The sequence below is a fragment of the Arvicola amphibius genome, chromosome 2 (genome assembly GCF_903992535.2).
Source record: "Arvicola amphibius chromosome 2, mArvAmp1.2, whole genome shotgun sequence".
NCBI lineage: Eukaryota > Metazoa > Chordata > Mammalia > Rodentia > Cricetidae > Arvicola > Arvicola amphibius.
Window position 1 is genome coordinate 130,677,888 of NC_052048.2, and position 14,984 is coordinate 130,692,871.

The following is a 14,984-nucleotide window of genomic DNA, read 5'->3' on the forward strand; positions in this document are numbered from 1 at the left end:
GTAGGTGGTCTTTTGCCAGTTAGGAAGAAGGTTCATTATCAGACATCAGTCAGACTTTCTTCCTTCCTTTTCTTTCTTCCAAAACTTTTCATTGATTCTTTGTGGATTTCACATCGCGCATCCCAGTCCTGCACTCATCTTCCCATCCTCTCGCTTCTGCCCTCTGCCCTTGCAGCCTTCCCGCAAAAACAGTAAAACAAAACAAAACAAAAAACCAGAACAAGACACAAGCTACATGGTGAGACCCTAACATAAAACAAGAAATACAAACCATCATGAATTTATAACTTATTAATATGAAATACTAAAATATTGCTTTAATTTCTAGGAGTTTGTGAAACATTTTAGCAACTGACTTTTACCAACAGTACAATGCACTCTTTGCAGTGCATAATTCTGTGGGTTTTGACAAAGAGAATTGTACATCTACCACAGCTGTGACATAGAACAACTCTATTGAGCCCTGAAATGTCCTACCTCTTTGTAATTAAGCTCTCCTTCCATCCTCACACTTAGCAAGGACAGAAATAACCTGCTCACTGCACTAAAGACACCTGCTTCATAATGTTAAGTCACCCACTTTATACATTGCTATCTACTTCTAGCATGCATCTGACATAAAGATGAAAGGGGATTAGTAATTGAAACAATAGGACAGGCACAACTAAAGGCTTAGTGGAGTCCAGACAAAGACAGCATGAAGAAAGGCAAGCTCACCCTGAGTGATGGACTGGATGTAAGCAGGGGTGGAGGAGGTACCAGAGAGATGCAGGCAAAAGCACTGGGCTGGGCGTGGCTGGCGAGTGATTACGTATGAGGAAAAATAACGAGCTCTGTTTGACTTGAGAGAATGATGAAGTCAGGTTTGTGTTTTTAAAGGGCCACTCTGTCTAGAATAGCAACTAGCCTGAAAATGCTAAGAAACCAGTCCCCAGTCTAAGGAGAGCACAGTGTTCTTCAAGGATAGTTTAATCCAAAGGCACAAGAAATGAAGGCAGGAAAGTCTGGATAGCTGTATGATAGGGTAACACTTGAATGTCATTCAGCACATCAACAGGCCAGCCAGCCAGCCAGCCAGCCAGTCGGTGGGAGGTGGGGACTGAAGAAGACACCACTCAGACACATTCCTAGTGAGACAGCTAAGCAGGTAACCTAGAGCTCTTCTGCTAAAAAAAAACACCTAACCTTGTTGGGAAAACCTTTTAAAGCAACAGCTCCATTCCCCTCAAGTTAAGAGTACCCACCACTGGTCTGACCATTTCTGGCTCAGGTGTCTGAATACATGGTTCTCAGAGGGCTACGTGCAGGATGGACACTGGAACTTCTCAGACATTATGATACAACATGTCCTAGACTGATGTGTTCAGCAAAGAGGAACAAAGGGTGATGGAGAGAAAGTGACAGGGATGGAGTTCTGCTTTAGGAACATGAATGTGGCAAAACTCAGCACCAAGGAGGCCTGATGGGACCAGGGCTGGGGCCGGGACTGGAGAGAGGGTGAGAAGACCGTGCGGGGACAGTAGGGGAGCAAAATCAACCAGCAGTTGTTCAGATGGGAAACAATGGTAAGAGGAAGGTTAAAAAAAATGTAGTAAGCCACTAATAAAAGCAAACATTGGAGAAGAGCTAGGAGAATGTGGGGGGTGGAGAGTGTTAGATGATAATTTTCACTTAAAACAATCTACCTTGTTAGGTTTTTATTCTTACATTGTTTTCTATTTTATTAGCATATATTAATTGTGCAATATAATGGGTTTTGTTGTGACATTTCTATATACGTACATAATATACTTTGATCATGTTCACCTCCCCATAATTTGCATGTTAACGAGGTACATGAATTGGCTCCAGGAGAGTCTGTTATTCTCAAAACTATATTTAAACCTTGTGTTTCCATACATTTTTTTCTAGAGTAAAGCCCTGGGCCTCATCAGATCTTCAAAGGAGTCTGTGGCAATCTGTTGTTCTTGCACCAGGGTCAACCCTTCGTGCACTTAGTCTCCAGTGCTTTGCAGCTGGGGTGTGGACTTCCTTAACTGATGCTGTCGGAACTGAGGGCTGGTATCAGTCCAGGAACACCTTAGGCCATTTCTTCTTCCACACTCTAAGTTCTCTGGCTCTACCTATAAAACTGCCCAGGGTCTTTGTTAACTATCACTACAGATCTTGGACTCTCTGTAGAGAAGCAGTTTCCTACTTGGGAATATTAACTGAACAGAGGCTACATCAGCCAGAAGTGACCGATGCGTATAGCTTTGCTAGTGAAAACCAGTGTGAAATTTGAAACTCACAAATGTCCCATCTTCCCTGCAAGGAAAACACTGGTACAAATCCTTGAGATGCTCAGCAGAAGACAAGAGGCTTAGCCTTTTGAATGAGGATGTGGTGTGTTTTCCATCAGGCTAGTCCTTATACAACAGAGAAATAAGACACAGAGATGACCAAGGGCAGAAAACTAACCCAACATTGAATGCACTGAGGAGATCTGAGTTACCACAGACTTGTACACATCTTACTTGTAAAGTCATATTTTCTGCCTAAAAGGAGCCTAAGCAAAACCTCTGAGCTAGCACCAACTTCCGAGGCTGGGGAGGTGGAAGCTGCACATCAGAAAGTTGCCAAACACATGACATTTAAGGGCTGATTGATCCTCTCCTCACAGAAGTCTGTTTGCAATGTTTCATAGCAAAGGCCAAGCTCTTGATGTGCTGGGAGACACAGTCTGGACAAAGGGCCAAACTCACTAATGAAAACTAGCTGAACTTTTCAGAATTCCATTCTAAGTCACGAAGAACCCATCTGGCCCTGCTCCCAGACCAGTAAAAGGAACATCTTAAGTCCCTAAAGGCTAAGGCAGCTCTTTCTACCAAAAGCACATACACATCTCCCCTGACAGCTGGCTGCCTTAGCATACACTGGACTGTATATTTATCAAAGGAAAAAAACCTCTCCAGGAGCACAATATTTATTATAGGATTATTTGAGTGACTCACATAAACATGAGTAGGGCTAAATTAAGTCATGTTTACTATACTATGCTATTGCTTAAATCCCAACCCAAAATTACCTCTAGTGATATGAGGCCTTTTTTTCAAGACAATTGGCAAAAGATTGTATTTTCAAAGACATGAAATATGTATTTTTGCCAATTGATCTGCTTAGTCCCATATTTTCAAAGTTACCCGTTGGGAAAAGGCCCTCACGGTGGTCAGTCCTGCTATCCCAACAAACAGCAGATCAGGGGTCAAGGTCATCCTTTACTACATAGTGAGTTCAAGGCTACCTGGGATATGCAAGGTCAGGACTCAAAAAATTTTTTTTGAACATCTAAAATGATATGTTCTACCCTGCCAGATATTAAATTCAGTGGAATATTTGACTAAAATCACAATTTAGTGAATTTTCTTGTTGAATTAAAATCTATTTGATTTATCTGAATGTAGTATTTTTACATACAATTTCAAATAGCATTATTTTAATTTTCAGTGATCTCGGACTCAAATTTCAGTGTGCTCCAGCTTCTGGATAATAACCCATCCATATGTTCTAGTCCTAAAAGACTGTGTCTGTTGCCAGGAACAGTAAGGAAAGGGAGGCCAGAGAGGCCATAGTGGGAGGAGATAAGAGACTGTAAGTTCAAAGTTCATGAGACTGAAACCATGCACACCACCTGCAGGGTTCAGGTGAGACAGCTCTTCTACAAAGTGAAGTTCAGCCTCCCCGAAGCAGGGCCAACCAACCTCCAAGGAAGCTAGCTGCTGGCTACAGGGACGGGAATGAGAATGAAAACCAACTATGGAGCCCATTTGCCTTGCTAGGCAGAGAGGTAATCAACTCCTGTCCTTCTGGAAAGTCACATTAATAGATAGCGGGGCTAGGGTAGGGCCAACTTGGCAGGATGGCTTGTCTTCCCCAGCTCTCAAGTGACAGGAGTTTATAGTTTAATAAACCAATATGGCCAGAGAGTCAGGAACACAGGAGGAGAAAGTGCAGTCTTCCTAGAAGGCATGTGGTGGGTGGTAAAGAAAGTTCCACGGGGGAGATGACCACCAAGGAGACCTAAAACGACGGGCAGATCATGTGGAGACCCTGGAGGAGGGGCCAAATGTAATGTCTGGAACAAGGAGCCAAAGTACAGATGTGTAAAACACACAAAGCCTGTTGAAAAAATGATAAAACATTTGGTTAAAAGGCAGGTTATGTGAAAAGTCTGCATAGGGGTGCAAAGGTGAGTGGAACAGCCACACAGAATTGCTTGAATGCCAGCCTGCCAGCTGAATTGCTTGAGGAATGTTTGAGCAGAGCCACTGTGTGAGTGGGGCTTCAGACAGTTCTGTGCCAAACAGAAATAAACTGAAAGTCAAAACTGGAAGTCAAACAGGACGAGAGCAAGATCAAAAGTCCATCAAGGGGCATGGCAGCAGGGGCAGAACCAGAAGAGGCAGGAGAGAGGATTCCAGCATCAGACCACTGGCCGGTTCATGAAGGGAGGGGTGTGGTGAATGGACACCTGTAAGATGGGAACCCAAGCACCCAAGAGAACAGAGGCAGGTGAAGTGAACAGGGTAAGAACTGCTGCCGTATAAAGATATTAAACTTGGTTTTAGACATTCTACTAATTTAGGCATCTGGGTTTGAGGTCACAATGGAATGCAAACACGAATGTCCACCCAATGGCTAGAAAAGCAGTTTTTTTTTTTTTTTTTGCTAGCCACAATATTAGAAATGAAGACCAGGGAGTCATCCACAAAGAAGGTCATGAAAATGATCTGGGGGCTGGGGAGAGGCCAGTGAGATGACTCAGCCTTAAGAGCACTGCTTGTTATTGCAGGGGTTTGGGTCCCAGCACCCATGTAGTGGCTAACAGCTATCTGTAATCCAAATCCAAATCCAGAAGATACGACCTCCTCTTCTGGCATCTGAAGGCAGTGCACACATATGGTGCACAGACATACATTCAGACAAAACACCATACACATAAAATAAACATCTCAAAGAAAAATATTTAAGAAGACAGAAAATGATCTAGGGGGCTGGTGAGACAGCTCAGCCAGTAGAGGTGCAGGTACACAGGCCTCAGAGCCTGAGTTTGATCCTCAGACCATCTAAGGTGGCAGCAAACGACCTGCTCCCTAGAGCTGCCCTCTGATTCCCACTTGCATGCTGCAGCATGCACACACTTGCATGCTGCGGTATGCACACACTTGCATGCTGCGGTATGCACACACTTGCATTAACGCACACATAAACACACTAAAAATAAAAAATAAAGAAATAATCAAGTGACAGAAACACAATTTAGTACAATTTAATGAGCCAACAAATGAAACCATCAGTGAAGGAAACCAGGAAGGGTCTAAGAACACCAGGTTACAGGAGTCAGAAAGCTCTATAGAGAGCACATGCCAGGAACACCATTACGAGCATCAGAAGGTAGAGTAAAATGGATAGCAACCTGAATATCTGAAAGTCCTAAACACATCCAATTGTCACTGTGTTGCTTATTTAATTTCTAGAGAAGTCATATGACATTAGAAAAGCTAGACCTTCAAAAGCCTTCCAGTGCTCACTTCATCAAGCTAGATGGAGATGCAATCCCCTCCGAGCTCTTACAGTGTTGGTAAGTTTTCCAAGGTATTCCTACAACCTGAAAAGCACTAACAGCACTGACCACAGGCTGAGCACTACGAAGACCTTTCCTATTGCCTCACTGGAGTAGGTAATTACAACTGAGCTGTGCCCCCTTTCAGAAGAAGAAACACAGCTCAAAGTCACTTGAGCCATGCTGTCACACAGTAAGTGGAGGAACAGAGGGCTTCTAGCGCCAAGTCTCACTATGTCTTCTTCACTAAGCACAAGTTGCAACTTGTGGCTGTGTTTATGCCTTTTACTGTACTCTGAGCAAACTAGGGCACAGGGCCACATCCCATTGATCTTGACAGCCTCTGGCACTCCAGCAAAGGGCCGTGCACTTGGTCAGTTTCTGCAGGGTTGTTCCTACTGAGGAATGAGCACATGCATGTGTGCAGGCACACAGGCCTTACAATGGGTGGACGGACATTTATGAGCTGGTAAGTGCTGCATACTTATTTCCAAGGAGGACTGTAACTTAACAACAAAAAGTTCTAAAAACAAATTCTGGACTTGTGAAAGATGCCACCTGGGCTGCCTCAGGGGCTGACGTCCTCTTTTATGCGCTGAGTGGAACAACACTGGGAGTGACGGAGCTGGTTTGCTTCAACCCCCTCCCATGCACAGGCTGGCGCCACACCTTTCAGAGATGAGCACTGTGCTGGCTCTGATGCCCAGTTCACCTTTCGTCCCACTGCAGGAACTGCCAACAGTCTGGGACCGAGGGAAGGTATGGCACACTTAGTGCCAGCTCTGAAGCTGTAACCTTAGCATTCACAGCTTTCCTGCCAGGAAAAAGCAAGGCAACTGGTTTAGAAATGATTTTTCCCTTTTCTAATATGCAACCAGAATCCAATATTTTACATTTCCGACTGCTAGCTAATCCTCCTCACTGTCCTCACCCTCGCCCTTCCTTAAGTGTGACCCATGCTGGCTCCATTCGCTCAACAAGCAGAACTTAAAGTCTAAGTCAAAGGACTGGTTTTGATTCCTTGGAAAACAAATGTATATAGTACATAAAATGTGTTTATTTCATAAATGTCCCTCATGCATGAAGAACACAAAGTTCTTCTCAGAAGTGTTTATTCTTCAACCTATATGCATGCACAGTGGGAGGCTTGAGAACAATAGGCATCTCTGCATCACGAGGGCATGCAAGCCATGTGCAACAGGGCTGTACAGCACCAGACAAACTATTCCTGGGTCCTGGAAAAACACAAATTTCAGAACATCATAAAATCATAATGCACTTGGGGGTATTCGACCAATGTATCTGACAGATGTTCCTTTTCGTGGGGATTGCCTAATTTGAAGACATTTGGTACTCATATTGTTAAACTCTTTAGAGTATAACAAATTGATCCCTTTCCTTCATGTGATGACAACATCCTAAGTAGTATTTTTCTATTTCTATTTCTGGGACTAGTTAATATCTTTGCCTACTGCACAGACAAGCTGGGGCAGTGTGATAATAGCCAGACAGGCCTGGAATTTCCCTTTGCCCATGTGCTGGAAGGTGGAGAAGCTAGACTTCTTTTGACCATTTTTAAATAATGTGTAACAGGCTCTTGGTCTCCCGGAGCTTCTGCCTGTAAGATATCCTGCATGGAGCTTGGAACTTCTCAGAAAGCACCATAGCAGGAACTGAAAGAACAGATCCTCGGCAAAGGCTACAGCCAGGCAAGTCTAGTTAGGGATGCCCTTCCCATAGCTAAGAGTTGGCTGGGTAACACAAAACATAGGTAGCAAATGAAAGCTTAACACAATGTCCAAGATAATACTGATCCCCTTCACTTGGTTCTGAAAATTTATCCCATGGCCATCGTCTTCCTGAAATGATATTATTTCTCTTTTACGTTCTGAACTCTGCAGGAATTACCTAGATACAACATGGATAAATACCCCTTTATCCATGAAGAATATCCTCCAGGACCCTTAGCCGATACCTTAAACCACAGACAAATTACACATATAAATTGCAATTGAATCACAAATACCCTAGGTTTTGCTATATACATGATGAACTATGACAAAGTTTAATTTAGAAATACAAAGTGCGACATTAACAAAAACCACAATGAAACAGAACAATAGCAACTTCTACGTTCTAACGTGAAAGAGAAAACTAGCACGGGTTTCTCCTCCACAGTTTCATGGAAACAAGATCTGCTTACTGCAGAATGAGCGAACCGAATGGCATTACACTTGTAGAGATCCTCCTCCTGCCTCTGCCTCCCAAGTGCTGGGATGTAAACACAAGAAGAGCACCATGCCTTGCTACTGTGCCCAGCTCCCATGCCCAGCCCAAGCTGAAAGCTTGTACCTTTCCACTTTAAGTGAAATCACCTTAAGCAAGCCAAAGCTTCTCACTGGCATGCCTGAATTACCATCATCAGTATTCTTACACTTCGGGATATGATGAAGTAAAACAGGGTTTCTGAACACAGGCACTGTGAAGCCATGACAGCTAAACTGCTAAGATATCTATATACAGCATGGAAAAGCTGGACAAACAGGTGACTCCAATCCTAGGCAAGATGGAGCAGGATCACACAAGACTTCATAAAGCTTCTTAATATGATGCACAAGTTAAAACTTATGAATTGTTTATTTCTAAACAATTCCATTTAATATTTTCAGACTTCAGTGGGTTGTGGGTAAATGGGATCCCCAGAACATGCCACCACAGATAAGAGGTTAGGGCACTACTGAAATCAGTTTAGCAAGAGTGTAAGCCCTTACAGAGCCATACCTAAAGTTCTCTTCACTGTGACACTTCTCTAAAGTCTCATGCTGAAAACTTCCACTTGAAGATATTGGAATGGCTCTTTTGCTTGTAACTATATATATATATATATATATATATATATATATATATATATAGTAACTATATATATATATATATATAGTTACATTAGGTTAAAGCTTCCAGTATAACCATTTCAATTTGGGGATGAGAATTACATACTAACTTATAAGACTGTCAAAATTAAGCTATTGTCATGCAAGACACTTTGGGATGGTGTACATATTCATCAGTCTGAGGGGCATGCAGCTCAGCAAAGCATTAAGGAAATGCCCATCACATGTAGGCAGATGGTAGATGAAGACAAATTTCACATGATAGGGGAGGGTAGAACACTCAGTGGCAGCATTGGTAGTGAGGGCATTTGAGCAAAGCCATAGACTGTGTGCATTTTCCCAGCATGGGGAGACTACTACACTGTGTACGAGAGGAACAGTTTTCGACACTGAAGACACAGTAGCACGAGTGACGAACTGAGAACATTTCGGCTGAAAAGACAGACTAGGTGAGGGGACAACAGAAAGGTGGTGAGAAAGACTTGCTATCGCTAGTCCTCCGCATAAGGAGGGGCACACTGAGAGCTGGGGTTCTCTTTGTTTGTTTTTTAGATGAGCATCTCTATATAGCCCTGGCTGTCCTGGAACTAGCTCTTGTAGACCAGACTGGCCTCAAACTCACAGAGATCCACCTGCCTCGGCCTCCACAGTGCTGGGATTAAAGGTGTGCGCCACCACATCCAGCCTAAAGCGCTGGGTGTTAGAAATAGAAAAAACGACTTAAAATATACCTTTCCTTACCCAATTGTTTCACCACATCTTAGGTTTTTAGAATAAGGGTATTTACTGCAAACTAGGCACAGTCACTCCAAAGAAACAACCTGGCTTCCACTGAGGAGAACAACAAAAATATTTCCAGGCTTTAGCGTCACAGGCTGCAATCCCAGCAGCTCGGGAGCAGGAGGAGGGAGGATTTCCAAGTCCGAGGCCAGCTTGGGCTACGTTATGGCCAGCTTGGGGAACTTAGTAAGAAACAATTTCTAACTCAACAATAAACACTAGGTTGGAGATACAGCTCAACAGCAGAGCCCTTGCACAACATGTGTGAGCCCCTACATTCTACCCCCATTGCCACCAAACAACTTTCTTCCGAGAAGGCAATGGCCCGCTTATGGTAAGCTAACACACTCATTTCTCAGACATCTTGGGATGGTTTTTCTCTCACTTTCTCATCACCAGAACATCTGAATTGAACTCATTAAGTTCATACTGAGTGTCCATGACCAGCGCGTGCTCACGTCATGCCATCCATTTCTCCTCCGACTGTTCCCTGTCACTTATCCACCCACTCATTCATCTGCCATGAGCGCTCATGGAAAATGGCAGCACTAAGAGCTTCAGGAGTTCTGATGATGGGGAGGATTGTCCCAGTACCAGGCTCTACACTTAATGCCCTATGAACAGTACTTAATATCATTCTAAAAATAACATTATTAAATAAGCATAAGCACCAGTATTTCTATTTCATGAAACAATAAGACCCGAGGCATTAATACTTCACTAGTTGCTAAGGGACAGAACCTGGGTGTATGCAGTTGTTTGACTCGAGAACCTCTTTCTTTTATACTGCATTGTTGCCTCCAGCTTATATGGCCTTTTATTAAGATGGGTCAGTATTTTAAGTTAAAAATTCATGCACTGGGCAGGGCAAAATACAGCCTTGCTACTGTAAAACATCCCACTCTAGCTGTTATTAGAGATATATAAATAAATGAGAGAATGCCTGTACAGTACAGACTTTCACAATCTCCCACATTTGGGTAGAAGCAGCTGCATCCTATCAGTTTGTAAGATGGGGTGCCCATGACTCACAACTTATAGCAGCTGAGGTCAGAGGGCATGAAGACGGCTCAGTATATTAATGTCAGATGACAAGCACATCTAGTCTCAGACAGAAATCTGCCAACTCTGACTAAATGACCTACAGGGAACTCTAATAATGCATTTCAGTCAGAACCTGTAAAAAATTCTCTGTTGATGAAAAATGTGTCTTGTCAGAAGTTCCCAACCAAATCTGTTTATGATCCATTTTTAATGAACCTCAGCATCCTTTGAAGTGGAATAAATTACTAAAGCATTTAGCCAACAATAAGCACATTGTGAAGGGAGTCTTTATAAAACTCATTACTAATGAGAAAAGTTACTTGGTTAGACACAAGCATGATAGCAAGCTGTTTGTACTATGCGACTGGGCATCACATAAAACCATACAGAGCTATTTAAACAAAAAAGACCTCAAACATCATCATTTTAAAATATCTACTTTTAATATTACCTTTATCAGTTCCTGATTAACTTTTTGCTTAATATCTTTAAAAAACTGGTTATATTTTCACAAATAACTCTGACAGTCTCAAATATATATGTTAGGCCAGATATTGTTCAGCAGTCTTCCTCAGGCCATAGCTACTGCTTCCCCCTGGGGACACCCAAGACAGGAGCAATTTGGACTTGGTGTACCTACAATTCTCTCAAGGATTCAGAGGCACAATACAGAGACTATAAATTGCATTCATAAGATTCACTAAAAGATTAACCTTGCAAATACTATCTGCATGCACTGTGCTCCCACGGCTTTCAACCCAGAGCTGGAGAGCCGGCTTAGCAGCTGAGCATTGGCTACTCCTGCAGAGGGCCTGGTTCAAATCCCAGTACCCACATGGCACAGCTTAAAACGGCCTGTAACTCCAGCTCCAGAGGACCTGATGCCCTCTTCTGGCCTCTGTTTATACGTCCATTCAAGTGCTGCACTTACACTCAGGTGTGTGGACTTGTGTCCACACAAAAGAAAAACATCTTTTAAAAAGTCCCTAAATAAACAAACTTCTGAGAAAAGAAAACTTAAAAAAAATTTAAAAGCTCACACTTCATAAAAGTGAGACAGATGGCTTACTAAGTAGAAGCATCTGGCTCATCAGGTCAATGACACTGACACTTACTGCTCAATTCGGGGTGACAAGTACAACTTGGGGTACACTTGAGTGGCTTCAGTATCCTCAAAACTGACAGAAAGGAGGGCCACATCTTCTCCAGGGTCTTCATTTACATCCTTAGAAAGGAAGTGAAAAACAATATGAGCACCTGTTCTAGGAACACTTTTGGTTTTTGAGACAGGGTCCCATTATGTAGCCCAGCCTGGCCTCAAATTCAAGATCTCCCTGCCTCCCAGAAGTCAAGTCTACAGCCTATATCATCATGCCCAGCTTACTCTAGGATCTTATCAGTAATGAGCTCACAGCCTACTGGCATGAAACCATGGTCGTGAGTTTTCTTCATTCAATGGTCCAGCATACCCTTGCCTCACTCCTCAAGGTTGGTGCCTGTTAAACTTCTTGACCAAAGCCCACCACAACAAAGCACACAGTCCTCAACTATTTCCCTTGTTTCCATGTAGGAAGCAGGGGAATGAATGTGATGATAGCAGATTAGACAGAAGCAGAGTTAACACATTCAATACATACATTTCTAAAAACATAATTTATCTCTTAGAACACCAGCAAGTGTTAAAATAACCTCATTATACCTACCTTTGTAATATGCTATAAGTTATTTAAATAGCAAAAATCCAGAGGAAGTATATTTCTGTGAAGTAGAAAATACAGCAGCCACTACAAAAACAAAAGGCTGGGTGGGGTAGGTGCACATCCACTTTAACAAAGTAAGGGTGGATGATTTACTTGGGAACTGCAACAGACACTTATATGTCCAGTTATGAGAATGTTTTAAGACAAACTCCCTATTAATCCAATAATTACAATTGCTGATCAGAAGACACCTGGAGGTTAGTGTTTAACTGAATTGATAAGTATTGAACATCAGACTCACAATTGAATATCAGAACTAATTTGATTAAGTATTGATGATGGACAGATGAAGCGGACTGAATCAAAATTGGGAACTTTTAACTATGTGCCAAGTACCAAGCTGTCTGCCAGAGTTCTGATGCTGCTGAATCAGAGTAACTCTAAAGCATATCCACTTTAATCTGATACATCACATTTCCATAACCCCTAGTAACCTGGCAGTGTCTCCAAGTCAAGTACAAAACCTAAAACACTAGAACTGGATGTCGTTCTCAGGTTAGGAATGGTAAAAACTGACCTGTAATTTTCAATCAGTTCATAGGTCCTGGGGGCACGAGGTTCAGCCAAAAAAGGAAAGGGTCCCAGCCTAGGCCTGAACCGTGTGTGAGCATTGAGAGCCTCAGACAGAGGCCTCCATCTACCCACATCCCACTCTTTCCCACATCTTGGGAAGATGGTCAACACACATACTGCTCAGCGTGGACATCGTCAGTATCCTTCCCTAGTTCTTACTGTGCATGTGTGACATGCATACACAGGGACAAGGATCATCAAGTCTTTCACATGTTTTAAAAATAGAAATTAGGAGGAAATAAGAAGCAAGGGTTATTTAGAAATATGTCGGTTCCACTTGCTGCATCCATCTCCAGCTGAGCTTTCCACTGCTAGGCCTTGGCCCCATGTCTACATCTCCCTGTTACAGAATTTGCTCACCGACCTAGAGCACAGTGGACACACCAGGGTGTCCTGGCTGCCTGCATGAGATGAGGGGCTACATTGAGAAGAACTACAACCACAGAAAGCTGAGAAACACCAAAGAACAACCCACACCCATGTCTCGCTTCTGTGTTGAAGCTGCCCAAAGGGCCAGTCCTTTGCTTCCAAGGTTAGGATGGGGGCTATACAAGAATGTCGCAAATTCCAAATAAGGGTGGACAAGATCAGGTCAAGATGGCAGAGATGTAATTTGAAGTGAACCATCCCGCACTCTGCCTCTGCCTCACAGAGGCAGCAACCTTACTCTCCGACAGCTATAGCAAGAAGCAAGCCCACAAAGTTCCCACTAGGTTCAAATACCGAAGATATAGCTGGAGCTGGAGAGCGCGTGGCTCAGCGTCTGTGCCCCAGGCCCATGGGGCACTTGTAGTATGTGGAAACCAGAAGACCAACTGTAAAACAGATTCCTTAATGGGCCCAGACCTTTCTGCGGAGTCAATGGCCTGCTCTGGATGAAACACGGGTGGAACTAGAAGGGAGGAGGAGAGTCATGCTGGGCTCCACATAGGCTCGACGTAACAAAGTGAGGGAGGCACAAAAATCTTGACAAAAGGAAAAAGTTTCTGAACAGGCAATAAGCAAAGTTTAATTCAAAGCCAAATGTAAAGTTCATCCAAGGTGTTTTGAGCAGAGCTTGTCCACGAGGCATGTGCGACCTCATGTCCTGGTCCTAACACACAACTTGTACACTTTGTACTGTGTATCCCATCATACCGTACATACCAGGAATATGTCCTGAAACAGCTGAGCTCAGACTTGAGACTCTGTATGTCATGAGCTATAGTGGTTTTATACAAACACAATGACTTAATTACAAAAACAAAGACTACTTTTCTACAACATTCCTCAGCAAGTACCAAATCAGTGTATTTTGGGATTCTACTGAGTTATAGTATCTGATTTTAAGAACTGTTGTTTGAATTGCTGACTTGAGTTTCAGTTTCTAAAAAAGTCTCAATTAATTGTGGTTTGGGGTTAGGACAAAATTTTCAACAATTCTCAATTGACCCTAACCATGTTTCTGCTATTTTGTGCCTTGTATTATACAAAAACGTATCCTTAACATTGAAGACAGGATCAAAATGTTCATCAATTCAAATATTCACCCAAGACTTGTCTTTATGTAAAAATAAACAAATGCACCAACTCACCAGTATGTAAATTTGCTTTTGATTTAAGTAGTAAAATTACGTGTCTACCAAAATTTTTCTTTGAAACATATTTTCTTAAGACATTTATCAACAAATGTTTTATATATATTACATAGCTTTATAAACAGGGTTGTATAAGAAGTTATCAGGTAAAAAGGAGCCATGAGTGGAAAGATTTTTAAAAAGCCCTGTCCTGGCTCACTGGCATAACCTAGGACTGTGTCGGGTCAATGTATCGACTTCCCAGGACACCTACTTACAGTGAGAGCTCTGCATCCGCTCGCCCGCTCTCTGGCAGCTCGCCACAGGGACGGCCGCTGGCCTCCAAAGGATCTTCTCTCTTTTCTTCCTTTTTTAATTCTAAAATCATGATTCTGATTTTCTGTCTCGTGCTTCTGGCTCTTTCATTTTCATCTTTCTCGTTTTAAGTTTTTAAATTGTTTTTTATTTGTTTGGTTCGTTGGTTTTACACTACAAAAATTAGTGTTTTTTTTCTTTCAACAAGCCCAACCATATAAGAATTTATTTTAAAATTAGTTCTTCCATTGCTGCCTGCCACTTATTTTTCAAAGTAATCAATATTAATAGTGTTACCTCTTTCGGCTTTCCTAGCACTTAAACAAACAAACAAACACATGCGCGCACACACACACACACATACACACACACACACACACACACTTCTTTAACCTCCTATTTTGTTTTCCCTAATGGGATTCTATTATAGATATCACTCTACTAATTGCTTTTTTCACAGTAA

At 42.5% G+C, this 14,984-nt stretch overlaps 1 protein-coding gene across 2 annotated transcripts in view; it reads right to left on the reverse strand.

Annotated features, from left to right (window-relative positions):
* Positions 1–14,984, reverse strand: part of Babam2 (BRISC and BRCA1 A complex member 2) — a 381,270-nt gene that overhangs the window by 158,928 nt on the left and 207,358 nt on the right. Inside the window, exon 7 of one of the 2 annotated variants that reach the window (XM_038320568.2) lies at positions 11,433–11,542. The exons of the other annotated variant lie outside the window; for it this stretch is intronic. Within the exon in view, the coding sequence (XP_038176496.1) occupies positions 11,433–11,542 (110 nt within the window). The remainder of the gene's footprint in view (positions 1–11,432; positions 11,543–14,984) is intronic. 2 annotated transcript variants of the gene reach the window in all.